The sequence below is a fragment of the Saccostrea cucullata genome, unplaced genomic scaffold (assembly GCF_032062105.1).
Source record: "Saccostrea cucullata isolate Sc308-1 unplaced genomic scaffold, CSIRO_AGI_Scuc_v1 ctg4584, whole genome shotgun sequence".
Lineage (NCBI taxonomy): Eukaryota > Metazoa > Mollusca > Bivalvia > Ostreida > Ostreidae > Saccostrea > Saccostrea cuccullata.
In genome coordinates this window covers 971-27831 of record NW_026931094.1, presented here as the reverse complement: position 1 = coordinate 27831, position 26861 = coordinate 971, and the positions used below count along the sequence as shown (strand labels likewise).

General features: G+C 36.6%; 2 protein-coding genes across 2 annotated transcripts; both read right to left on the bottom strand.

Annotated features, from left to right (window-relative positions):
• Positions 1–2396: 2396 nt before the first annotated feature.
• On the bottom strand, positions 2397–10813 carry LOC134231385 (kelch-like protein 5). The gene is made up of 11 exons (XM_062713349.1): positions 10532–10813; positions 9080–9314; positions 7800–8066; positions 6443–7397; positions 6181–6265; positions 5718–5853; positions 5395–5511; positions 4933–5113; positions 4593–4796; positions 4011–4234; positions 2397–2683 (listed from the first exon to the last, which is right to left on the bottom strand). Exons 1-11 carry the CDS (start codon positions 10781–10783, stop codon positions 2517–2519), a joined length of 2823 nt encoding a protein of 940 aa, XP_062569333.1. The 5' UTR covers positions 10784–10813; the 3' UTR covers positions 2397–2516.
• Positions 10814–17206: 6393 nt separating this feature from the next.
• LOC134231382 (protein rolling stone-like) lies at positions 17207–19419 on the bottom strand. The gene is made up of 2 exons (XM_062713348.1): positions 19266–19419; positions 17207–18124 (listed from the first exon to the last, which is right to left on the bottom strand). Exons 1-2 carry the CDS (start codon positions 19365–19367, stop codon positions 17207–17209), a joined length of 1020 nt encoding a protein of 339 aa, XP_062569332.1. The 5' UTR covers positions 19368–19419.
• Between the last annotated feature and the right edge of the window lie 7442 nt (positions 19420–26861).

The window sequence follows — 26861 nt, the reverse complement described above, 5'->3', positions numbered from 1 at the left end:
GGTGAGGACAGGGAGGGGGCATATAGGGACTCCCGACTTTGAACACGTGATGACACATCTAATCTTCGGTTGAAACCTCGGCTGCTTCGTGAATCGGTGTCGCGTGACATTCCAGCATGTGCGCCTTCTTCTTTGGCGGAAGTATCCTCTTTTCCTTCTTCCGCTTTATTCGGCACTAGTTCCTGTTTCACACCAAGAATTTTATAATCTCCATCGTCTAAAAATTCGTCATCTACTTCGTCTTCTACGGCATTGCGAACTCCCGGATAACACGCTTGTGCTAAGCTAGGTTTTCTGTTGTAAAATAATTTATGTGGAAGAAAAAAGTCTCGATTCATTGCGCAAACCTGTAATTAGATAACTTCGATCTTTAGTGACCTTATCGGGGGATGTCTCAAAAGGCAAACGATGCAATAACTTACATTTTGCCTCTGTAGCAGCTCTATCTTCACAGAATTGTTCCAGATAGTAACAAGGTCTAATTAATTGATTATGATCAACACACAGATGATATCAGCTGATTTAATGCCAAATAAGAATCCCAAAAAAGTCGAGTGCCTATGATACGACCCTTGTTATCTCTAATCGAACTAATACCGCAATCGTTTGAAGATCTCTGAACTTCTGCAATGTCATTTGTAACTTTGTGGTATGTGTTTTAACGCTGTTAAATGTATCTTTTGTCGTCACACCACACAAATCTAAGGTAAATAAAATATCTTAAGAATCTTCTCATGTTAAATCTCCCCCGTACTGCACAATTGTCGTGGTTTAATCCAGCTTTGTCGCTATTGCACCCTGCTGCAATCTTATTAAATAAATCAAGATTTTAATCTTCTGTCTTGTTTACACAAACATGTTAATTATTTTTATTAATTCACTCAGCTTAATTGGCATTGATGTTGTTTGATTTTCATTTGATCATAGCCAAGGTATATTGGTAGGAGGTAATACAGAATTAATATTCTTCACCTCCTGAAATCTGGGGAATAAAAACATAGGACAGTTCACTTTCAATAAAAGGCACAATTGAATAAGGAATAAAAGTTTAGGACAGTTCACTTTCAACAAAGTCACAGATGAATAAGAAATGAAATACCAAACAGTTCACTTTAAATAAAGTCACAGATGTCGCAACCTAAACTGGCATACCGGTATTATTCTAAGAACATGTATTTTTAAATGAAATTTCGATTCAAATTTAGTGCGCCTCCAGTTAGGTGGATGCGAGAACAATTACACATTAGCACAACCACTATTATACTCGGTACCCTTTTCCGTGTTGCTCCCGATGTTCACTGCAAGACAAACCACTTTTGCTTTCATGCACATAAAATATCATTTCAATCCGTTTTTGACGTAAAACGAAACACTCTGCCACTCAGTATTACAAAATATCGTTTTAAATTGTTTCCAATATGTCACAACTTCCAGTAAAATATTTAAAACTTTACTTGGGTACTCTGTGCCATTTGAACGGGCAATTGTGAACATTGATGAAAGTTAATGCAATTTCGGTTCCCGATAATTGAATTATATATATAAAGGCAATGTCTTTATTGTTAACGGTACATTTGAATGTCAATCGAAAGTAAAAGGATTTTATCTTTTATTACAATCCATTTCAGGCGAGATCCAATGTAAATACAATGAACCAGGTCTTTCTATAGCAAATAATAAGCAAATAAATTCCCTCTAAAATATTTAAAATCTTTTTTTATCAGTCAACTGACATACTTTAATTCATCAATATATCCAAGTCAATTTAAAGTTCTGTAAATATTTATTTTCCTCATTATCATTTATTCTTTTGTTAAGCTTCTCAAGGATTTGCCCATAAAACGGATTTTAACTTTTTTTCCTCGTGCTTATAAATTTGAATATTGGTTTTGAATGTTTTGGGACTTTTGCAAATAAGAGTCCAATAATGGTCTTTAACAATTTTAATACCACTTCTATTTAGCATTGATCACGCAGTCCGTCTTTTTGACCGTGACAATTGATTTTTAGACACTTTTACATCGAGTCCTATTGTTTATAGATTCCATATTGAACCACGCCATTTACAGCATCGCCAACCAATTCCTATCGCAAAATCTTGTTTGTTTTTTTTGGCTATTAATTTTTCTTCTCTGAAAGGATAATGGCGAATGCTCGTATATTTTCCACCTGTCGAATTGATTGACATTTTACGTCAAACATTTTTTTTCCGGATATTACTTAGGCCCAAAATAACCTTGAATAAAATTCCATTTTTCTGTAGAATTGCACCTGCGTTCTACATCTCTTCTTTGAAAGGCAAACAAATAACACACATTAAATTTGCTTTCTTGCATTTATTGCTTTGAAATCTATACAGTTTTCATAAATATTGTCTTTATACAATGATACATTCACTTAATACAATCATTTGGCTTTCAAATATTCCGCACTACAACTTTTCCCTGAGTTATATAAAAATCTCAACAATTTTTTCTGCATTTAATTCTATAGGGTGAAAATATCATTTCCGTTTTCTAATTTCCGTTGGGTGGGACCGAGACTAATGAAAGAAATTTTCCCGGGAGCGGACAATCGGGCGCGGATCTTTCCCATTTTCCGGAGACAGTGTCATACACCTCCATGGAATACAGCATATGACCTAGGGCTGTACAGGCACCGCCGCAGATATAGATCTTATCACCTGCACAAAAGACATTAAAGTACAAATACTTAATACGCAATGTTGCATTTTCAATAAATAAATCAAAGACCTGACAGCCTGAGAGGCGCATCGCATTGAGGGTATAAAACTTTTTTTTTGTTAGAGAAATTCAACATCAATTTAAGGGAATGAAAGAATCCAGGAATAAGAATTTTAAAAATAACTAACGTTTCTTCGAGGTTAAAAAAAATTGAGCCACTGGCTCTGATGTTTTATAACCAATCGATCATGTGCAGGAGAGGAAAAACTTTTTTTTTTTTAAAAAAAAAGTCTGATATATTAATATTTAAATTAAATCATAATTGATTTTAATTGTATTTTAATTCTTTTTTTATTTTTATTCTTTTACTATAAGGAAGATGAAATAATGAATGTCAATATAGAAATTACTAGTATTAATACGATTATTGAATAAATTGATATAATTTCATATCTGAATTATTTCAGTTTCTTTCATTATGTGCACTTTTATAAATATCACTACTTTGTTTTTAACTTTTTCCCAATATAAATGGCACAATATATAACAAATGTTATATACATGAAATGTTCATGTAAATTATACGGGACTAAAATAAACAATCGGGCGTGGTATACGGTTTATTATGAACCCGATACAAAACCGAGTAATTTATCGTACGAGCTGTTGTTATGCAAATAGATCTTACTCCGCGCCAATCTCCTACGCAGAGTTATCGTTCGTTCCTCTCTCAGACACGTGAATGTATGAGCCGATGGTAGAGAGTGACTCCGCGCAGGGCACGTTTGTTGTTGTTTTCTCTCTTTGTTTTAATTGTTTATTTTCTCATTTTTTGTAACCTCTGTTGATTCAAAGTAAAAACATGTATGTGTGAGATTTTATGTTATTAGCTGTTTAAAATTAACAATGGATATCGCCAGCTTGTCAATGTACATTAGCACTATTTTTAATAACGTGTTAAGAATCAATATTGTTGAGTCCTTTGCCGCCGCAGTTTAGATAAGAAAGAATTGCCTGGTGATCGCAATGAGGCTGCATCGAAAACGATGCGCCTCAAAAATGTCGATCGAGAAATCAAGGCGCTTATAAAGTCAGAAATACATGCGATTACGTGTTCTATTTCTCCACTATAAATAAAGTTGATTAAAATTGTCTTTTTTATGTATTATATAATATTACATATCTATTAAATTAATAACATGAATTCAATTTAAATGCGTGGCTATTTACAGGTCCTTAGTTTGTAAAGAATTTGAAATTCATACACATGCACGTTTAATATTACATGCAGTCATTAAATGGAATCCATCCTGCGTTTCATCTTACCGACAGCAGTCCCACCGCATGCATGCCTCTCGGTATCAAGATCCGCCACTTTCTCCCACCTATCATACTCCTTGTTGTACTTGTCAATATCTCGGAGACTGGCGGCAGTGGTGAAATCGGTACCATGAGTCCTAGTGGCGCCACCGCACAGAAACAGCTCACCGCGAACCTCGACCATCACGGCGTGACACCGCGGGACACGAATATCGCCTAACCGGGTCCATCTGTAGTAAAACATGTAATTCCCATGAACTTCAATAATTAAAGATTAAGAAATTAATTTATTGAGAAATCACAGTATTTTAAGTTCTACGTATACATGAAGTTAAAATGTATAAAATAAACAGACAATTATGGTCAACTTAGCTGAAGATACGCTGGCAACAACTTCAGTCTACAGTTAAACCAGCATCAGCCTAGCATTTGTGTATGTATAAGGTATTTGCAAGATTGTTTTATAACTACATTTGTATCAAATGCATGATGCTTCAATTCCGTTTTATCTAAGTTCCAGAGAAATATGCAACATGAATTATGACCGCTCCATCAATTTTTAAGATTGAGGCCGTTAAAGTTACTCACTTGTTTGTTTTCGGATCGAAGCACTCTAGTACAGATGATATAGGAGAGCCAGATTTGGTTTTTATGTCGGCGGTGTATCCTCCGGCCAGATAAATCTTCCCGTTGCTCACCGCGGCGGCGGCGGCGAGGCGAGGGACCTGAAAGGTGGGCATCCACACCCATGTATCCGTGCCCGGGTTGTAACATTCCATAGTATTCAGCAATCTATAGGGAATTCAAAATGTTACACAAACGCTGTTTTGATTACGCACAATTTGAAAAATAATTTGGGCATCATATAATGTTTACTTGATAAATTATGAACTCTATTTAAAAAATATGAAAAAAAGAACTTGGATACCTATCATTAATGTCCTGGCCCCCGATCACATACAGACGCCCATTCAGGGCCACCATGCAGTGCATAAGTCTAGCTGACCTCAGTGGTGCAACAGTGGACCACTTCCTGGTGTATGGATCAAAGCAGATGCACTGAGACAGAGCCCGGGGGTTCTGTATCTGGAGTCTGGGGTTACTTCCACCTAAAAATTGGAAAATAAGAATGCATGTCTAAATTGTCCAATATGGCCACCTCTCAGTGCATTAAATAAACAAGGGGTCTAATAAGCATACAGTAAATAAGTGGATCTCGCCTGAACAACTAGTAGGATGAAATTTCACCTTTAAGTCAACTGGACTGTAACTGAAACGACTGGAAAGTTGACTGAATAGCAGAACTATGTTATTCTGTCATATTTCAATAAAATTTCAGTCGTATTTCAGTTAACTCTATGGCAAATAGAAATTCGATTTTCGTACTCACCGGAGATGTAAATCTTTCCATCGAGAACACAAGCGGCATGGTGGACCCGTGGTTCCGAAAGTTCTGTTAACTTTGTCCAAGTGCGAGAGGCCACACTGTACAACATCATATTCCTACCTGTAAAATAAAAACAATTATTTTAATTTTCTTAGTTAAAATGATATAGAAGAAATACAGTTGTATCTCTACGAAATTGTACTCATGATACTCGCCGCTTCTAAAATAAACAAATTGGTAAGTAACAACTATTTTATTTAACATTAAAGAGATGTTGTCAAGAGATTTGTAGATGTCGATTTATTTATTGTAATTTCGAAAATTACCTCCTTCAATGGCCCTTGTTTTATCCAACCCCGAGAAGAATCCGCCAAAAGCTAGAAGGTCCCCTGGCTCCAGTTTGACTCCCTCTGATTTTTTCGTATCTTTGGTCACTCCACTCATGATCTGAAGTTCAGGGCTCTAAAATAAAGGTACATAAAATACATTTACAAATCAGTTAGTAAAAGAAAGTGAAGCAGACCATTATCAATGGATCTACATGTACAATGCATGTTTCTTTTTCTAGTGTAATAAAAAATTCTTATCTCAGTTCCTTAACTTTTTAAATATATCCAACAAACCTGACTCTGAAAAGGATACATTATTTCACTAAACATTTTTTTAAGAATTTAACCACTTACAAGTTTGTTAAATTAATATAATTTAATAAAGAAAATCCCCGATCAATATTTTTGACGTTTTTACAAACAAAGAAATCAGAGACTATGAATCGAAAAGGTCTAGTACCTTATCGAGACCGATTGGTTCTCTCTTCTTTGGACACGGAAGCTCAAAAGGATCCACAATGTGCAACATACGGGTAGTCACAATCCTATAGGAAGTCAAAAATTAAAATTTGTAATATAGATAAAATTTTAACGATTTACAAATGAAGCACAAAATAAATGCACAAAATTCTTGCATAAGTAAGACCGGTACCCTTCGGTATTTAATTCTTTGTTTGAAATGAAAACTTTCCGTCGACAAAGTTAACTGAAAAATTACATACCAGTTAGCTTTCAATAAAAGATCCCTGCAGTAAGCGTTCTTCTGAAGGAGATCGGTGTCACTGAAGATGAGGAAGAGCTCGGGGTGCTCCATGTGAGCGAATCGAACACACTCCATGACCCTTGACAAGAACTGCTCCCTCTTGTGGAGGTCATATTTGACCCACTTGTATGCAGCGTTAAATACTTCCGTCTCGTTTTGCACCACTAGATTATCTGACGAGAGGATCTTTTCTACCGTTTCAAGGCGGAGTTCCATGAAATTGACATTCTTTGCAGCTTCTTTGAAGCATCTTACTACAGTTTTAAAGGCCACTTCGTACATTGTGTCACTCTGACATACGACTCCCTGTTTGAGAATCTCCAAGCAATTTTCAGTGCTCATGGAGTTCAAATAATCAGCTACTTTTTGTCGAAGCTCCTTGACTCCGAAACGTTTGGCGATCATGGAAACGTCCATGACAATCTCGGGTGTTATTTCGCAGTCTCCCATGTACACAAGGTGCAAAAAGGCTTCAAATGCATCCGCAGTGATTCCTCTTAATCGCAAGTTAAAAGGCAAGGCACCTTCACGCTCCGAGATGCAAAATAGTTCTTGGAAATAAGTACTAAATTGCGCAAGCATAATCCTGTGTGCTGTGAAGAGTTCGTCCCCGATGGTGATGTTAACATCGGTCATAAGGTTCTCTTCCTGACAGTTGCGGATGAATTTCCCAGTCCAGATATCATGGGCCGCGATATGGGCATCCTCGCTCTCTTGTAGCGCATTGACGACGTATTCCTGGGCCTTAGTGGGTTGGTATCCCTTGGCAATATCAACGACCTTGTAGGCGTCCTTCTCTCGGGTCAAAGGATGGAATTTGTTCCTCGAGTCCATGACAAATAAGATCGGCTTGCCGTAATAGTGATCTTTTTCATGGGAAGTAAGCTCAGATACTTTTTTCACTGTCTTATCAGCTTTAATGAGGAAAGGAAAATCGACATTTAGTTAAATAAACAAAATGCAAAATCAAAATATACTATTTCTACATAACATAATGAAAAAACTAAATATAGGAATAAGTCCTTTGCCCGCGGCATGATCATATCAAACAATTTTCCACGCATGTGTTTAATGAAGAAGTTCGATTATTTTACCCCCTTTTAATTTGGGAATGCAAATTGGGATTTTTCAAATAATAGCTTCAAAATATTCAACTGCAAGTTTACACATTTGATATATTTCAGCAACATTTGTAACATTCCCCATGGTTGAACTATTTCCCCCTATAATTGCCAGCAAGATATGGTACACCTAAGTACGTCATGATGCATCTATGCAAAATATACATGTTCACTGAACAGATCTTTGCTTCTTACTGTGTGCCACGGCTGTATCCAGAGCATACTTGGAGGAATAAAGATCGGGATCGGAGTTGTGGCTCTTGATCTCGTTGACTTTGGTTCCACACATGACGTCAGAGCAGTGAGGGTCCGTACATGCCAAGTTGGTGCAGGCGAACTCCTTATGGAGGGGGATTTTCCGGTTAGGGAGTGTGGTTGCCAGGTTGCTGGGGATCTGGTTATTTACAGGAACTGGGTCATGGTTATGATGGTGATGCTCATCATGCTCATGCTTATGCTTGTCTGAAAATAAAATACGTCGTAATTTTAGTTCCATATGTATTGGATGAATTTTTTCCGGGGGGGGGGGGATAAAGAACCCATGTCTTATTCTAATTTTTTTTTTCTATTTCTATTCTGAATATTTTTAAAGTTGCAAACCCTAATTTAAGAACCGATTCTTAAATATATAGTACACTACATACATGTATGTGATTAATATTTCAAAAACATAATTCACATGTATATAACTAAATGAATAAACATGTATAGTTTATTCAGATGTATCTAGCAATAGAGGGGGTCAATGGGGTCCTACCACCCCACCCCCTTTCTAACTATTAAAGTGTAAAAGTTAAAATTTAACAAACGAGCACATAAAAATATTTCCTGATTAGGAACTACATATGTACATATATAGCATCCAAAACAAAAGGACCCCTTAAGATGATATTTTTTATTAATTTTAAGTAAAAATTTCCCTAAGCGATCAAGTGATTAACCAACCACCTCCATCCCCACCCCCATTTTACTTCTTCGTAAAATTTTATGGATCCGCTTGTATATACATGTACATACTAAACAAGGTGTGACAAGACTCAAGAAACATTTTCTATGTGGGGCCTAAAATAAAATATTGTTTGTTTGCAGTTGCCGACCGACCCACTGAAAATGCACCCGACCCAAACTTTTTTTTTAGCCATTTTGTAATATTTTTTTTTCTCCAATTTTTCAAGATATTAAAACTTTCATTTTCAATTTTTGTCTTCATCAATCATTAGTTTATACCAAGAGTGCAGCTTATTCATGTAAAGTAGGCCTATGAAAAACTTAATTTTATGGTATCTAACAAAGATCTGGAAACAATTTTTGTTTTCCAAAAAAAAAAAAATTGCCTACCTACCTACCCAGACTAAAAACTATAGGTCGGCAACTGCAAACAAAGAATTTTTTAAGCTTGGCCTGGTGCCTATTTTTTTTTACTGCTACAATATACATGTTAAATTGAATGATAATGCAGATTTTTCTCTACTTACGGGTTTCCACGGTCATGGTGAGGACGCGTTTGTGCGTCTGTTCCCAGGGGATCTCGGCCTCGGGGTCCACGTTTTTGACGTCGGTGTGGATCTCCCCCTTCTTTTCATCCTCCAGCAGCTGCTGTAGTTGATCCAGTTCCTCCGCCAGCTTTTTGTTCAGTTCCGACTCACTGAGCGCCTCCACGGCATCCGAGTATTTCTGGGTCTCCGTCACGCTCAGATGGCCGTCCACTTCCTGGAGAATAAAATAATTTTAGTCGATGGTGGGGGAGGGGGGGGGGGGTTAGGGAGATAAAGCCTGTCTAATATTGATGGATCTTTGTAAATAGTTAATGAAGGAAGGTTAAATTTGTTTCTGTACGTATAAAGTGTTTAAGCATTGAATTCATATTTTTGGATGTCTTCGGTCCTATAACACACCTGGCCGTGCCGACAAATTGAATACCGCGCGTTAGCGCGGTATGATAATTTGTGGGCACGGCCAGGTGTGTTATAGGACCGAAGACATCCAAAAATATGAATTCAATGCTTATATTTACATTCTCTGATTTTTGTTCTTCATAATTGCTTATTTCGTTAATCTTTAATGTGAATTTAGCGCCTTTCAAAACTGCCGTGGTTAATAGATGTAAGAGCCGTTTGTGACGTCAAATGACGTTAAATGACGTTGCAAAGTTAACTTACTCAAACAAACATTGCGAGGAAAAAAAGTGACAAATTAATTCTTAACGCACGTTTCGTTAATTTTTACGTTAATTTTTCAGGGTAATAGTTTTTCATTAAATTGAAGTAAAATATTTTACATTTTGGTGTTCCTAGAGTATTGAAATTGCATATAGTTCCTACCATGTATTCTAACGCGCGGTGACAAGGTTTCGCGTGTGTTATAGAAATTTGAACGTCATGGATTTCTAATGAATTTCATAAGGAAAATTACACTGAATGTAAATATATGCAGATGAACCAAACATTGCGTGGCAATAGATGACTACATGTAACAACGTTGGTAACATTCTCGCCGTTCTGACAAAACTAAATTTTTAACTCTGTATTTTACGCATCCTATTGATTAAAAAAGAAACTATATATAATCAAGTGAAATTTTATGACAAAAATTAAAATAGGTAGAGGTATATTAAAGGGGCATGGACACGGTTTCAGCTAAAATTTTAAAATTTATTTTTCCATCTTTTACAAATATTTAACTAAGGTATTTCTAATGATCATCAAAAATTACGCCAGTTGTCCAGATACACGACAGATTTAGAACGTTACATAAAATAAATTTTTTTTTTATTAAATACACACAACTTTTGAAAAATCCCCCAGCCCAGTTTTCCAAACTCTTTTTACTAGATATCTCGGAAATTCTTAAATTACCGGATGACAGTACGTACAAAAGTGACAATACCCTTGTAAACTTACAAAAAGACCTAAAGATTTAATATGTACCTGGAATATCCTCTCCACACTGTGTTGTGTGATATCACTGGCGACATCGAAGCTGCTACAGCTGCTTGTACTGCTACACGAGTTCTTGGTGTCCGACTCGGCTTTTTTCAGAACCAAGTTGGACATTACTTCTTCCATTACACCGGCCTCAGCAGTGTTTGACGGAATATCGGCGGGACCGGCTGTTCCTCCCTTTTTGCCCGACTTCTTAAACTTCTTCACCAGACGGTTTGAGAAATGGAATCTAGTCATTTTGCCGCTGATACAAAATCCGCTGCCGTTTCCCGAACCAATAAACGCGAAAATGAGGTTTACCTACTGTGACGCAGTATAGTTTATTGTGACGTTACATAATTATGACGTCACAATGATAAACCATATTGTAAAGAAAAATTGCGGATACTGGTAAATTTTCCGGGAAAGAAACATATGTGACGCGCCAAGCAAAAACCTCCCTTAACGAAGAATTTTGACATTTTCAGTTTTTTATTGATTCTTATAGAGTTTCCCTTTCTCTTTCATTTGATATATAACATGACATATTTTTCTGTGTATAAATGTATAAAATATCGCATGAAAAAGACGGAATATTTACTTTGACGTACGGTGTACGCGTGCGTAACTCCATGGGTTTCCATAACGTAAAATTGTAAAATAACGTGAAGCTATATAAAACTAGTAATTTGATGATATTTGTATTTTCAAAGTTTTGATTTGATTCCCTTAAAAATATCAATAATTAATATTCTTGATCGTACTAGTAAAAATGTACATTCTAAACTGTATCTTTGAAAAAATGAAAAGAAGGGGGGGGGGGGGGCACCGAAATGATTGACAAGTGAAAAAGAACAAAACTCAAATAAAAATTCTTCTCTTCCTCTAAAATATATTCCAATTTATGGCTTTTTTAATGCCAGAAAAGGGCAGAAATCTACATCACTGCAACAGTAAAAGGAAATAATCAACATTTAGATGAGAAAAAATCCTATTGTGGTATTACAAACTATACATGCACCACATCTTCCTACGAGCTTGGGCTAGCAGGTTAACCCTTAAGCTCATTTGGTAGAGCACTGGGCTGTCAAGCCAGAGGCCTTGGGTTCAGCCCCAATTAAGCAGAGGCACTTAATTGTCTCTGTTACACTATCAAAGTAGTTATCTTAAAAAAGTTTGAGACAGCCCCTACCAACCCCTCCCCCGGGCATCAAAAGTCTATACAATACACAGTATAAAAAGAAAGTTTTGTTAGAGCTTACGTTTTAAGTACCTAAATTTTTAAAGAGTGCGACAGGTTTTTTTTTTACCTAAAAGATACCACAGTTCTTTTACCACGTTTACTATAATTTTTATATATTTACATGTTTTAGCACCGAGTGTTTAAATACGGGAAAAAAGTATGCAGAATTACGCCCTCATCTCTGAAGACTTTTTGGCTTATTGATAATAAGATATTCTGCATCCAGGAATAAACTGTATTTGTCTCTTGTAGTAGAGTTTGATCCTTTTCTTCTTTGGATTTCGAACCGTTCACGGTAGCCTAGTGGTAGAGCGTTTGCTTCATGATCGGGAGGCCCGGGTTCGATTCTCGTTCCCGGCACCGCGTCAAACCTAAGACGTAAAAATAGGTAGTGACTGTTCCATCGCCAAGCGCCCGGCATCAGAAGTGAAAGTCACGGGTCTTTCGGATATGACCTTAAAAATGTAGGACCCGTGTCACGGTAGGCGCTGGCACGATAAAGAACCCTCACTGCTCAATGGCCCTGAGTGCAGAGTATAGGTCTAAATTTGAAGCCTTTTACCGGCAAACGGTGACGTCTCCATATGAGTGAAAAATTCTCGAGAGGGACGTTAAACAATATACAATCAATCAGTCAATCAATCTTTGGATATCGTTATGAAATCGGTCTTTAATTTACAAAAGGAACGTGTAAGTTGTCAAATTTGTTTCCAATCCTTTTGTATATCTCAATAAATGCGTGTTCAAATCAAAACCATTAAGATTAGGTGCATCAAATTTTAAATTGTTAAATAAATTAGAGTTTAAACCGCTATTTCTTGTTAATCTTTAAACATTTGATTAATTTTTCCTGGCCCTCCGTTTCGTATTTTATATTTATGTTTAAATTATTGAAAAGAAATTTGTTTAGAATTATTTCTTAACTAAATGCGTTAACATACTTTTCAGTGAATCAGAATGTAACACCCACCCCCATCCAATGATATACGTTTATATATTTTAAAATATGGTTTGAGAAAAAATCTGCAATTTATATGCATGTATGAAGTTGATCAGGAATTAATTTTGACCGATCATTGCGTACTAACCGAATAACAAACCACAATATACATGAATCCAACAAGTAACACACTCAACAACTTCAAACCTAAACTTTACCGTTACCTTCCTTAGAAAGTTCATTCACACATTATGATTTATTTTAATCATGTCAAATAATAGTCGCAATAGAAAGTAAGAGAACAGAGAAAACATTCTAATATTCTACCATTATCGTAAACTTGGGGGGGGGGGGGGGCTGTGTCTCGACTATGGAATTCACGCTTAATTAATTACCTGAACTAATTAAACAAGAACAAGGCACACATGTACAATCTTAAGTTGTAACTTTTGTTACTTTTATAAAAAAAAATAATTAGTTGATGTAATTTATACAGTCATACGTTTTTTTAATAATTAAAACAAGAAAGCTCTATAAATGGGTTATTTGAACAAGCACGCAATATTCAAGTCGACCAACATGTATTTTTTATGTTCGATAAAATCCTTTACTTAAAAACATAGAGCGTTTTGGTAATTGTTTTTTTTTTTTTGTATATTTTGTGCACATTTAATTTGCAGCGTTCTAGTTTTGCTAATTTCGCACAAAACTCCCCATAGATGTACATGTACAGCAAAACTCGTTTAGTACGGATATTGCGAAATTACGGATATGGCGAAGTCGATTTGGATCCCCACCTAAATGAATTTAATTAATTTCTTATACGGATATTACGAATTACGGATATAGCGAAGTAATTTCATAGGTCCCAGTGACTTCGTTATAACCGAGTTTTACTGTATGTACATTTAGGCATGTACAATGCGACTTCGCAGGAAAAAATTATTGAAATTGTTTTAGTTTGTTCCATGTATATATTAAATTACGTTCAATTGGTGCAAACTTTAATAATTTGAAATGCATGAACATATTCATTTTATATTGCAATTCAACAGAAGGAAACAAGATTATCATTTTCCAAGGTAGATGTGAAATCATAAAATGTTGGTAGTAAAATCTTTGTCGGGAAAATAATTATAACAGGTTAAATAAATCCTTAATATTGAAGGTTAAAATAAAATCATTAAAATGAAAATTTATAACTCTAAAATGTTTAATGTAAACTTTCATTCTGTTCTCAGTTCAAAGGGCTGAATAAGCACCGGAGACTGCGTTCTAACATGCGGCAGCCCAATTCAGCGATTTTATAAATGTTCGACATTATGTTGTTTTCAGGAATCCAAAAACCTTTAAAGTCACCTCTGCACCCTATATTCTCTTCTTTTGTAGAAAAATCATGCACATAATAATAATAGGTTGGAATATTTTAAAAGTGTTCAAACAGTATGTATTACCGGTAATTTGTAACAATTTGTATTACATATAACATTTTAGCAATGTATCATGTTTGCCAGTTTCACATTCGATGTATTGTGTATACACTGTAACCTCAGCAAACGGATTATAAAAATTATATATAAACCGCAGCGTTAACTGCCCAACTCAGTTTATACCATATTAATTGGGTAGCTAAGAGAGGTAATTCAGGTCAATTTTCACTGCATCGCTATTTCCTAGTTTTATGCTCCTGTTTAATTTTTCTTGCATGTGCATCACGATGAAACAGCTGGAAATTAGCAGCTTAAATTAAAAAAACAACTATCTTTAATAACTTGTTTGTTTGACATTTTAAGATGAACCGACTAAAATCTTTTCAAAACCTCCGAATTAGTCTTTCCGGAATTTTCTTATCCAATCAATAACTATTTTTTTTAATTTCAGAAATACCTTCAATCTTATTCAACATTGAACATTTTCGACAAAAAAAAAAAATCGACCCTTGGTCACCTACCGACGCAATGATTTTTTAACTGAATAGAGAAAGGGCAAACAAATTTCATTTTAAAAACGGCCTTACGGGAATTTTTTAACCACCACTGGAAATCTTTAAAAAATATACACTTAATAATTGTGAAAAGGATAGGTCACACAGGCACTTGACAGAGAATAACTTCTTAAAGAATAAACTACATCAAACCACACCCAAGAATCTTTCTTAGCATATAAATAAAACAACATCCCTTTGTTCTGCTGAGGAGAGTTTTTCTGGATGAGGCGTTTTTACGTCGATTTTACGTTGTTGACTTTAGACGCGTCTTTTGACGTTACGTCATAATAGATATAAGGGAGGTTTTTGCTTGGCGCGTCACATATATTTTTCAATTGATTAAATTATATCATTATTTTAACTGCGTCATTTTTTTTTTATAATTCTACATTGTAATTGTACATTGTATTTTTTATTTAAAACCCGAGATATCCCAAGTACACTTTTATCAAACTATACGAGTAGTATTTTTTTTAAAGCATTTTACTAGCTCTGCAGGCATTTCACTTTTTCAGCAGTGCCAAGTTTTTTGATTTTATCGCAAAGTGAACAAAGAGAGATAACCCATACATGTACCTGTATAACCTTACATGAACGACACAAAAATGTTGTTTTCAAGTTTATTATCTAAATATATTACTATCAGAATAATAACATATACATACATGTATTTAAATATGAAACATGAATACGATACTTTTATAAAAGACAATGCTTAAACATTTGATTAATAAAATATTCATGTACATCATGTATAGTTAAAATTATTGATGTATAAATAAGTACCTGTAACATATAATATTATACATTATATAAGTAACAAAACTAAATGCTTCAGAAATGATATAATTCATTTGACACATGTTATAGAAAAAGGATATAATAAACAAGAATCCCTGCATGCTTTTAGAAATATACATTTTGAAATTGAGCATATTTCTTATCACAATATTTGACATTTTTATATTCTTAAAATTGTTTTTATATAATATACATGTAATAAAGATTACAATATTAAAATTATGTCTATGATAAAAAATATCAAATGAAATACTAGTATTTGGCAACATATTAATTGATACGTGTATAACATTATACATATGTACATAGAATTGTTCAGGTGAAATGTATCCCAATACCAAAAAATATAATAAATTCTTCATATTTAGAGTCTCAGCATATAAATATATGAAAACCAATAGTCAGACAAGAATTATAACCTCAATTCAAATTTTTACACTTCTTATACTACATGTAATTCATTTACCACAAAAAAAATTAAATGTATTCTTGATTGCTCAAAGACCCTTGAATCAATTCAAAAAAAAAAATCTTATAACATACATGTATCTCTTATTATCAATATATTTCACTTTTAGCTTCTGCTAAACATTGTATGTAATTGAAAGAGTAAAATGTGCAATAGCATTATAAAACAAATATAAAACCAATTCATTGTTTAAAGCTCATATCTAGCAAAAATTGATTATAGAATAATTAAATCAAAATAAATATTTTCCTATGCTTAACATGTTAAAGATATGGGTATTAAGAATAAGTTTACTGAATTTCTAATTCTACTGTGTATAACAAAATTCATTCTAACATGGACACCTGGAAGGGAAACTCTCTACAAAACTGAATACAATAAGCCTTAGCACCAATTTATGTACATGTACATCAATTTACACTATCTGAAATGTTCTATGACTTTCAACTTACGTATATGTAAGAAAAAATTAAGCAATTTTACAATGAAAATTGTGAGCAAATGGTAAACTAATGGCAAGCAAATGTCAAAATAACACTAAGAAATACATCTCTCTGTTTCTGGTATTCTAAACCCTGCCCCACCCCCCTAAAAGGGGGTGTCTGTTTCAGATACAGCAATCAATGAAATATTGGTTCAAAAATAATAAAATATTTCATTTAGGCCACACCAATAAAACTTTTTGTTCGTCGGACCCGCACGCTCGTATTTTAACAAAATTATACAAATAATGTTAATTTGAAATTCCCGCACCATAGGAATTCTGTGCTGTTTTCTGTTCCATTTCCACTCTATTTATTGTACCTTTTATCTACTTTTTCTGCAAATCAGAAATTATATAATTGTTTGTTAAAATTTTTTAACGCCCCGCCTAAAAAATCTGCCTACAAAAAAGTAATTACATGTATATTATTATTTAACCGCTAGCTCGATCTTACTTTTTTCATCAAATGTCCGACGAACAAGAAATTAAATTAGTGTGGCCTTAGGCCTCTTTAAAAATTGCTTGGTTGCCCTCTCCCATCGATCCACTAGTGTCTCAAAAATGGCCTGACTCCAATTCTGTTTTTACATTCAAGGACACAATTTTTTCCTCCTGTCTTGTACCATTAATAAATAAGTTAATTTTTTTAGAAAAAAATTTTTACACCTACCTAAATGACTCATTTTACTCTGAGTATGGAGATGGCTAGCAAACATTATTTTAAAAATGGCCTTTAATCAACACACATTGATCAAATTCATATATTGTTGATGTCTGAAGAAAATGCATCTTCATTTTCATTCACAATGACATCTTTAGAAATTTCTTTGTATATCAAAAGTCTCAACTTGTATATGAAGAACAAAAAAGCCTGCAAAATGGGCATAAAAACAAAGCCCAGAAGTAAAATAAAAACAGCTGTTTGACCTGGTTTAGACCAGTCCAATACACCACGATATATTGGATCTGTATTTCCAGCTGCATAGAATATAGCTGAAAAAATAAGGTACGCCAACCCATACATTAAAGTATATATGTAGTGGTACAGGCGATATGGTATAGCGGTGAGAAAGAGTTCAATTCCTGTGAGCACCGTGTTTATTCCATGAAGTTGCAGATTAAACAAGCCAATATTGGATGTGTTGAACATGGGCCAAAGGAAGACAAAGAAAACCACAGTGACAAGCAGAGACCCAACATTTGCCATGTTATATAGCACCCAGGTGAGCTTGAAGTACCACGGAAGAACCATCGAATCACTTCCTATCACAGGATCCATGGAGGTCGCGATAACCGAGTTATAGTCAGACGTATTGTAAAAGCTTCCAGAGGGATTCAGCTCGGAGAAAATTCTTCTGTGTAAACTCGGATCTGGACGACTGTTTAGAGGCATGGGGTTCTGAAGAAGGTAAGCCACAGTGACGAAAAAATGCCATGTCAGATACAAGCTCAACAAGAGGTATGTCCAGTTAGTCAAGTAAGCATACCATGGGTAAAGTACGAAGTCTGTACCATTCTTCGTTCCATTCTGTGTGGAAGCATTTCCTGGATCAATGTCGGTCATGTCTTCAGTACCAAAGCCAATGAAGGATGTTGACGTGTAGATTAGCCAGAAGTCTGCATACACAGCCATGACCATGCGGTACACCACATAGAGGATTGGGGGAAGCCGCCACTGGAAATGATATTTATATATGCACGATAAAATATTTTCTAGTTATACACAAAAGTACTGCCTGTGTTTTTCATCATCCGCTATGTATTGAAAATTTAGAAATATACAATTATTATTATATTATAAAAATATGTATATTTCATTTTCATTTTCAACTGGAGGTACATCACATGTATATTTGAAATAATATATCCATTGCCATAGAGCCTTTTTGATTTAATAATTTAACACAAAGACAAGGGGTGATCATAATATTTGAAGGAGCATGATATATACTGTTACTTTTCTTGAAGTTTAATAATTTAAGTCTAAAGGTGTAGGCTACAGATATTGGCCTACATAACTCTCTAGTATAGTGGTGTGGGGGTTCCCAGTTTTATTCCAGATATATACATTTTGTCCCTTTTCTGTAACATTTACATTAGCAACATTGCAAACTAATCTGAATCGTCAGCATCAGTGGTGGATCCAGGAATCCTGAAAGAAGGGGCAGTTTGGGGATGGGGTAAAAGCCCACAGGCACACCAAAAATTGATTAAATTCTACACAAATTTTGGGGCTGGGCACTCCTCCCAAACCACCAGTGATCATAGGAGATCAGCTGATCAGTGGGTGATAACAATCATTTCAAGTCTTTTATCAGTGAAAAAAAAGTTATGTGCAGATCAACATTCCTCAGTTCCTAAAGTCTGAGGCATTGATATCACGCAATGCATGCACTCTAGATTGCAAAGTTCGATTTCTAGGACACCAGCGTTAATTTTGTAATTATCACTAGGTGATGAACAGATAGATTAAAGCATTTATAACATAGGCGCTCCCATTGTAATTCTGTAAATGACGCAAGATAAGTATAATATAGGTCTACCCCTCTATCATGTCTATACTATAAAATCAATAGTAGACCTATAATCCTATATATAGATCTACTTATCTTTCGTCATTTACAGAATTACATGGGGAGCGCCTAGTATATGATTTATAACTGTCTTCTCCTTTATGGTCTCAAGACAACACGTGTAATTATAGCAAATAACGTGTTCCATCTTATAACCCGGAGCCTTGAAATTAACGAGACTTGATGACCATGATGACATAGATCCGAGTCTGATCTAAACTGAAGAAAGTAAATTAAGCATACCTGAAACATGACAAAACGAGCAGGATGGACGTCTGCAAATCCAAAATTCTTCAGTCGAAATTCTTTCCGACAATGCAAGCAGCAAACCGAGGAGCAAGCCATAACGGTGCCTGAAGTCTACTGACTTAGTCTGTACGAACGTCGTGAAATTGGGTCAATCATGAAGTGAAAGTAGCTCTTCTCTAATTTTCGACTTCAGTGATTACAACAATAAAAGTTAACTCTTCCCAAATTGAGTCGAAAACACGTTCACGAAATGTCTATTCTTCTACATGAAACACATTTAGCATTCATTTCATTCCATTTAAACCAATATGTTCAATTTGGAAAAATGAAAATGAGGAGGTTTAAGGAAAACAATGCAAACGTGATGCTCCTATATTCGAATTTTGGTTACATTTGGTTACCCATTTACTTACTCAGAGTATATAATAAAAACCGAAATTCGGATAGGCAACTTCATAAATACCGGTATATCAACAAGTTAATTGATGCAAAACATCAAATCGGCCGCTAACATATTTAACATGCATGTTAAAAAGTACTTTCCCAATTTAAAGCTTTCATGCAAGAAAAGAACAGGGTATTCCAAGCTGAAATAGTGATCATTTTTATTTCAGGCCATCTTTCCTAGCGGAGAGTAGCGTATCAGAAACCCTTGGGTAGCGAAGGTGATTTCAGGCCTTCATCAAAGCAAAATAAATAAATCAATATTTTTTTTTAAAATTGAAAGACATTTTAGTACCATGCCTGCTGTTCAATCCAATTCAATGAATAAAATATATTTTAAACTGGAAATTTTACTGCATTTGCTCATCCAATGGATTTATCGATGTAAAAAAAAAGCGAAGATGAAAATGCATGGGCGTCGGAAGCAAATCGATATCGAAAGGGGGGCTAATTGCAAGTGTGTGTGGGGGGGGGGGGGGGCTAAAACAAAAAAAAAATGGTAAAGCCCATTTTCAATGCTTATATAATGTATATATTTGCACCCCCACCCCCGGTTCCAACCCCTATGATATGAGAAATTATTATTATTAAAATGAATATGTATGCCTTTCAAGATATACATGTACCACGTGCTGATACCCTGGAGTTTTGTCACGTGATAATATGGTTTCTGCAGAGTAGGCTATGCTGCATGGCGCGGTGCAAAATGTATAAAAATAATCTTTGTGTCATTCGCAGCTGTAGGATTTACAAACAAGCAAGCAAAGTTGAGCAACTTTTAAATTTTTATTCACCATGCACTTTTTACCACGTGCAGGTCATTATTATCCGGAATATCATAACGATTTCCTTTCGTATCTTACACACTCCCTGGATGGGGAGTACCTGTTGTAAACTCTTAAAATTCTTATTTAACTATAAATTATCAATTATCTGATGCCAAATGATAATGAAATTGAAACAAAACAACAACGATTAAAACTTAATTTAAAGGAAGTTTTTAAAAATATTTTACTCGTGATTTTATACATGTTATCATTTGAGAATTATTTTATTGCGTGGACCCTGCGGTCCACGCAGTAAATATATAAGCGAGGCTAAACAGGATGCCATGGGCAAACGGCAGGCTACGCATGCGCGAATATGCTAGAGAGTTCGCACCTTAGGTAACTTGCCCGTAGAATAATTCGCCCTATTCGAATTAGAATCAATGCCATTTATTGGCAAATCGCGCATATTGCATTTATATATTTAGGGGCAGATCCGAATTTTTCTCTAAAACGTATACTTTTATTGATTCTACATGTTCTATGGCACAATTATTTCAAAAAGTAGGAAGAACTTGCGGTATATCAATACAATAAGTCATGTAACTTAATATGAAGAAAAACGTCAATCAAAGACTAGTTAAAGCTTTTAAAAGATAAAACAAGTTTTCACCGGCATTAATTTTGTGCATCAAGGCTCGCAAAATAATTTGATATTTCAATCATCCAATTACCGTCTAACAGAGGTCGGTAGCAACGGTTTTTAATGTTTGGGGTGGGGTGGGGGGGGAGGGGCTCTGACAAAAAAAATCTGAGTACGTCAGAGTTGTGCCACACGTGAACCATCAGATCTACTTTACCATGATAGATTTCTTCCGTATAAATCGGAGATAAAATTATACAATTTTGCTTTGAGACTACAATCCATTGGCGTCGGAAGCAAATTGAAAGGGGGGGGGCTAAGTTTTAAAAAAAACAACAACTATACCTTCAAAAAAAAAAAAACAGACAAGCAAAAATTAAACAACAAACAAACAAAAAAAGGGAAATCTCCTTTTCCCAAACACCTAAACCTACGCAGAATGTTCAATGTCTATACTAAGTTTATATTTGGAAAAAAAGGGGGGGGGGGGCCCCCCCCCCCCCCATCCCGGTTCCGACCCCTATGCAATCAGTCACAAGTTGGCAGATCATTATATTAAATGTGAACAAACCTACATAGACACTCCACCTAGATTTTTTTTATAACGAATTTCGGTTAGAAACACATGCATATGGTCCACGTATTGCAGTCCTTTTTAAAGGACAGCAACTTGTTGAACTAATAAAATAATAACATCTCATTTCCCCATGTGCACTTTCTAACACAACCACAAATAGATCGGCCGCTGCTGCGGCCGATAATAACGTATTAGAAACACTATAAGCTTCGCTTCGGTCAATATTTTTTTGGCGAATAACAAACTATATTCAACACCAAATGAACACATAATGGTGTGATAATTAGAGGTACTGTGAGTACTAATCATGAGTTCACTAAATGATCCCCTGCCTCCCATATATGTACATGTAATTATAATGGCAAAATCCTAGTTTTGCTCTGGAAAACCCGAAATAAGTGTCAGATCAAAAGAAAAATAGGCACACAATGTAGCATAATGTTATAAAGAACCTGACAAAATACCGATAAGAAATTGGTATACCCTTCAATATTATAAAAAGAATGACAGTATCCATGTTTAGCTACATGTATGGGCAACATAAAATATGTGTCCGATCAAAAAAAAATATAATAATGATAAAATATATAGGAGGTACAAAATGGTACTGTGAAAGTTTTAGTTAATTTCATTCAGTGTTATAAGAGTAATGTTCAGCTAGAGGAAAGGGCGTACAGGCAGACGGACGGACGTACAGCTATATGGATGGACTGACACACCGATCACTATATACCCTCCCATTTTTCAAGCGTGGGAGGGGGTATAATAACAAGGATCGTCACGACCGCCATATTGAACTGTTCTGTTCAGCTACTTCCTCTGGATTTTTAGTCTATGTGGTATGTTTGAAATTAACGAATACAACCGTTTCCCACAACTATACTCACTATCAATTACGATGCCTCAACTTTTGGGCAATTGATCTCTTGAAAATCACATATAATCCACTCTAGTTCATAAACCATCGCTTCAAACTCAGTCGTTCCAATCCCATTGCATTGGTATGTGGAAACCGGTCCTTCGGATGAGACCGTACAGTGTACATGTAAGCTGAGGTTCCATACATGTATGTTGCAGTAGGTGCTGCATGGCATGAAAAATCCCTCACTACTCAATGATACTGAGTGCCGAATATAGGTCATAATTTGGAGCTTTCCACCGGCAAGGTCCATATGTCCATATAAATGGGTGAAAGGATTCTCTAAAGAAACGTTGAATAACAATTATTCAATCAAACTTACTATACTATTTGAAACTGCCACCAATTCCGTAGAACCTGTTCCTATCTCTACTTTCTCTCTCCCATCCTCTTCCTTGGTCTCTCCAACTTTTTCCTTTTTCTCTTCCCTTCCTCTCTCTCCCTCTCTCTCATCATCTCCCTCCTTCTCATTCACCCTCTTCCCCTTCTTTTCTATCATCCTCTCCCTCTCTGTCATCATCCTCTACCTCCTTTTCTGTCTATCATCCTTTCCCTCCCTCTCTATCATCCTCTCTATCATCGTCTCTATCATCCTCTCTCTCCCTCTCCCCTCTGTCATCCCCTCCTCTTTCTATCATAATCTCCCTCTCCCTACCTCTCTATTATCCTCTCCCTCACTCTTCATCATCCTCTCCCTCCCTTTCTATCACCCTCTCCCTTCCTCTCTATCATCATCTCCCTTTCTGTCATCCACTCCCTTCCTCTCTATCATCCTTTCACTCCCTTTCTATAATCCTCTCCCTTTCTCTCTATGATCCTCACCCTTTCTCACTATTATCTTTTCCCTTTCTATCACCCTTTCCCTCCTCTGTATCATCCTCTCCCTCCCATTCTCTATCACCCTTTCCCTCCCGTTCTGTATCATCCTCTCCCTTTCTATCATTCTCTCCCTTTCTCACTATCATCCTCTCCCCTTCTATCATCCTTTCCCTCTCTCTCTATTATCATCTCCCTCCTTTTCTTTCTATCATCCTTCCCTCTCTTTCTCTCTATCATCCTCTCTCTCTGTATCACCCTTTCCCTCTCTCTCTATCATCCTCTTATTCCATCTCTATCATCCTCTCCCTCCCTCTTTATAATCCACTAACTTCCTCTGTAACATCCTCTCCCTCCCTCTTTGTCATCCTTTCCCTCCCATTCTCTATCATCCTCTCCCTTTCTATCAACCTCTCCCTTTCTCACTATCATCCTCTCACTTTCTATCATCTTCTCCCTCCCTCTGTATCATCCTCTCCCTCCTTTTCTTTCTATCATCCTTTTCTTCTCTTTCACTCTATCAACCTCTCACTATGTATCATCCTTTCCCTTTCTTTGTATCATCATCTCAATCCCTGTCTATCATCCTCTCCCTCTCTACCATCCTTACCTTTTCTCTCTATCATCCTCTTCTTCCCTCTCCCTCTTTATCATCTTCTCCCTCTCCCTCATTCTTTCCCTTTCTTTCTATCATCCTTTCAATCCCTGTCTATCATCCTTTCCCTGTTATAATTCTCTCCCTCTCTATCATCCTCTTCTTCCCTCTCTAACATCCTCTCCCTCATTCTTTCCCTTTCTTTCTATCATCTTTTCACTCCCTTTCTATCATCCTTTCCCTCCCTCTCTATCATCCTCTCCCTCCCTCTCCATCATCCTTTCTCCCCCTCTCTATCATCTTCTCCCTCTCCCTCCCTGTCTTTCATCCTCTCCCTCTCTACAATCCTATCCCTTTCTCTCTATCATCCTCTCCCTTTCTACCATCCTCTTTGTCTTTTTCTTTCTATCATCCTTTCCCTCTCTTTCTCTCTATCATGATCTCCCTCCCTCTATATCATCCTTTCCCTTTCTTTCTATCATCCCCTTCCTTTCCCTCCCTATTTGTCATCCTCTCCCTCTCTTTCTCTCTATCATCCTCTCCCTTTCTTTAAATCATCCTCTTTCTTTCTATCATCCTCTCCCTCCCTCTTTTTCACCCTCTCTCTCCCTCTCTTTCATCCTATCCCTCTCCTTCTATCATTCTCTCCCTCTCCATCATCCTCTCCCTCACTTTCTATCACCCTCTCTCTCTCCATCATCCTCTGTTTCCCTCTCTATCATCCTCTCCCTCTCCATTATCCTCTTCCTCCCTATCATCCTTTCTCTCCCTCTCTATCATCCTTTCCCTCACTCTCAATCACCCTCTCCCTCTCGATATCTTCCTCTATCTCTCTCTATAATCCTCTCCCTCCCTATCATCATCTACCTCTCTATCATCCTCTCCTCCCTCCCTCCCTATCATCTATACATGTACCTCTCTACCATCATCTCACTCTCCCTCCCTCTCTATCATCCTCTCCCTATCTATCATCCTCCTCTTCCTCCCTCTCTATCATTCTATCGCTCTCCCTCCGTCCCTATCATCGTCTCCCTTTCTATCATCCTCTATCTCTCTATCATCCTCTCCCTCTCCCTCCCTCTCTATCTTCATGTCCCTTCCTCTCTATTATCCTTAACCCTTCCTCCCTATCATCCTTCCCCTCCCTATCTATCATCCTCTCCCTCTCCATCATCTTTTCCCCCTCTTTATCATTCTCTCCCTCCCTCTCTATCGTCCTCTCCCCTTCTTTATCATTCTCTCCATCCCTCTCTATCATCCTTTCCCTCCCTATGTATTATCCTCTCTTTCTCCATCATTATCTCCCTTCCTCTCTGTCATCCATCACCCTTCCTCTCTATCATCCTTTCCCTCCCTGTCTATCAACTTCTCCCTCTCTATCATCCTATCCCCTCTTTATCATTCTCTCCATCCTTCTTTATCTTCTTCTCCCTACCTATCTATCATTCTCTCCCTCTTCATCATCCTCTCTATCATCTTTTCCCTTCCTCTGTGTCATCCTCTCCCTCCCCCTGTATCATCGTCTCTCTCCCTTTCTTTCATCCTCTCTCTCCCTTTCTTTCATCCTCTCCCTTCCTCTCTATCATCCTTTCCCCCTCCATCATCCTCTCCCTCACATTCTTATACCCTCTCTTTCTCCATCATCCTCTTCCGACCTCTCTATCATTCTCTCCCCCTCTCAATCTTCTTCTCCCTCTCTCTCTATCATCCTCTCCGTCTCCATCATCCTCTCCCTTCCTCTCAATCATCATCCCCTTTCCTCTTTATCATCCACTACCTTCCTCTGAATCATATGTTCCCTCACTATCATGCTCTGCCTCCCTCTCTATTATCCTCTGCCTCTCTCTCCATCATCCTCTCTCTCTGTATCATCCTCTCCCTTTCTCTCCATCTTCCACTCCCTCTCTCTCTATCATCCTCTCCTTCTCTTTCCATCATCCTCCCACTCTCCCTCCCTATTTTTCAACCTTTCCCTTTCTCTTCATTATCGTCTCTCTTCCTATCTATCATCAACTCTCTCTCTCTATCTATCAATATATTCCTTCTCTTTATCATCCTTTTACTATCCTCCCTCTCTATCTTCTTCTTCCTCCCTATCTATCATCATTTCCCTTCCTCTTTATCACCCTTTTCCTCCTCCCTCTCCTTTCCCTTCCTTTCTATCACCCTCTCCCTCCCTCTCTATCATACTCTCCCTCTTTATCATCTTCTCCCTCTCTTTCATCTTCTACTTCTCCCCCTCTCTAGCATCTTCTCCTTCTCTATCATCCTCTCACTCTCTATCATCTTCTCCCTCTCTATAATCTTCTACCTCTCACCTCCGCCCTACCATTCTCAACCCTTCCTCTCCCTCTCCCCCCTTTCTATCATCCCCTCACTGGCTCTCCATCATCCTCTCCCTCTCTATCATACTCGCCCTCTTAATCCCCCTGTATCATCTTCTCTCTCCCCCTCTCTGTTGTCCTCTCCTTTTCTCTGTATAATCCTCTCCCTCTGTATTATCCTCTCCCACTTTCTCATTACCATCCTCTACATATCACTCCCCTTCTATCACCCTCTCCCTCTTCTTTCCTCTCACCAACAACCTCCTTTTTTCTCCCTCCCTCATCCTTTGCAAACCTCTGTCCTCATCCTCTCATTCACCACTCTCTCTATCTCTCTTTTTTGTCCATCTGACGCAGTTACATGTACTCTATTGTGTCATGAAATAAACCAAATAGAGGCATTATTTTTTTATAATTGTTTTAAAAAAGTTTTTAAATTTATTTTTATTTTTTTTATTGAGGCATGATACATAGATGTTTCATATTTATTTCCAAAAAAAAAAAA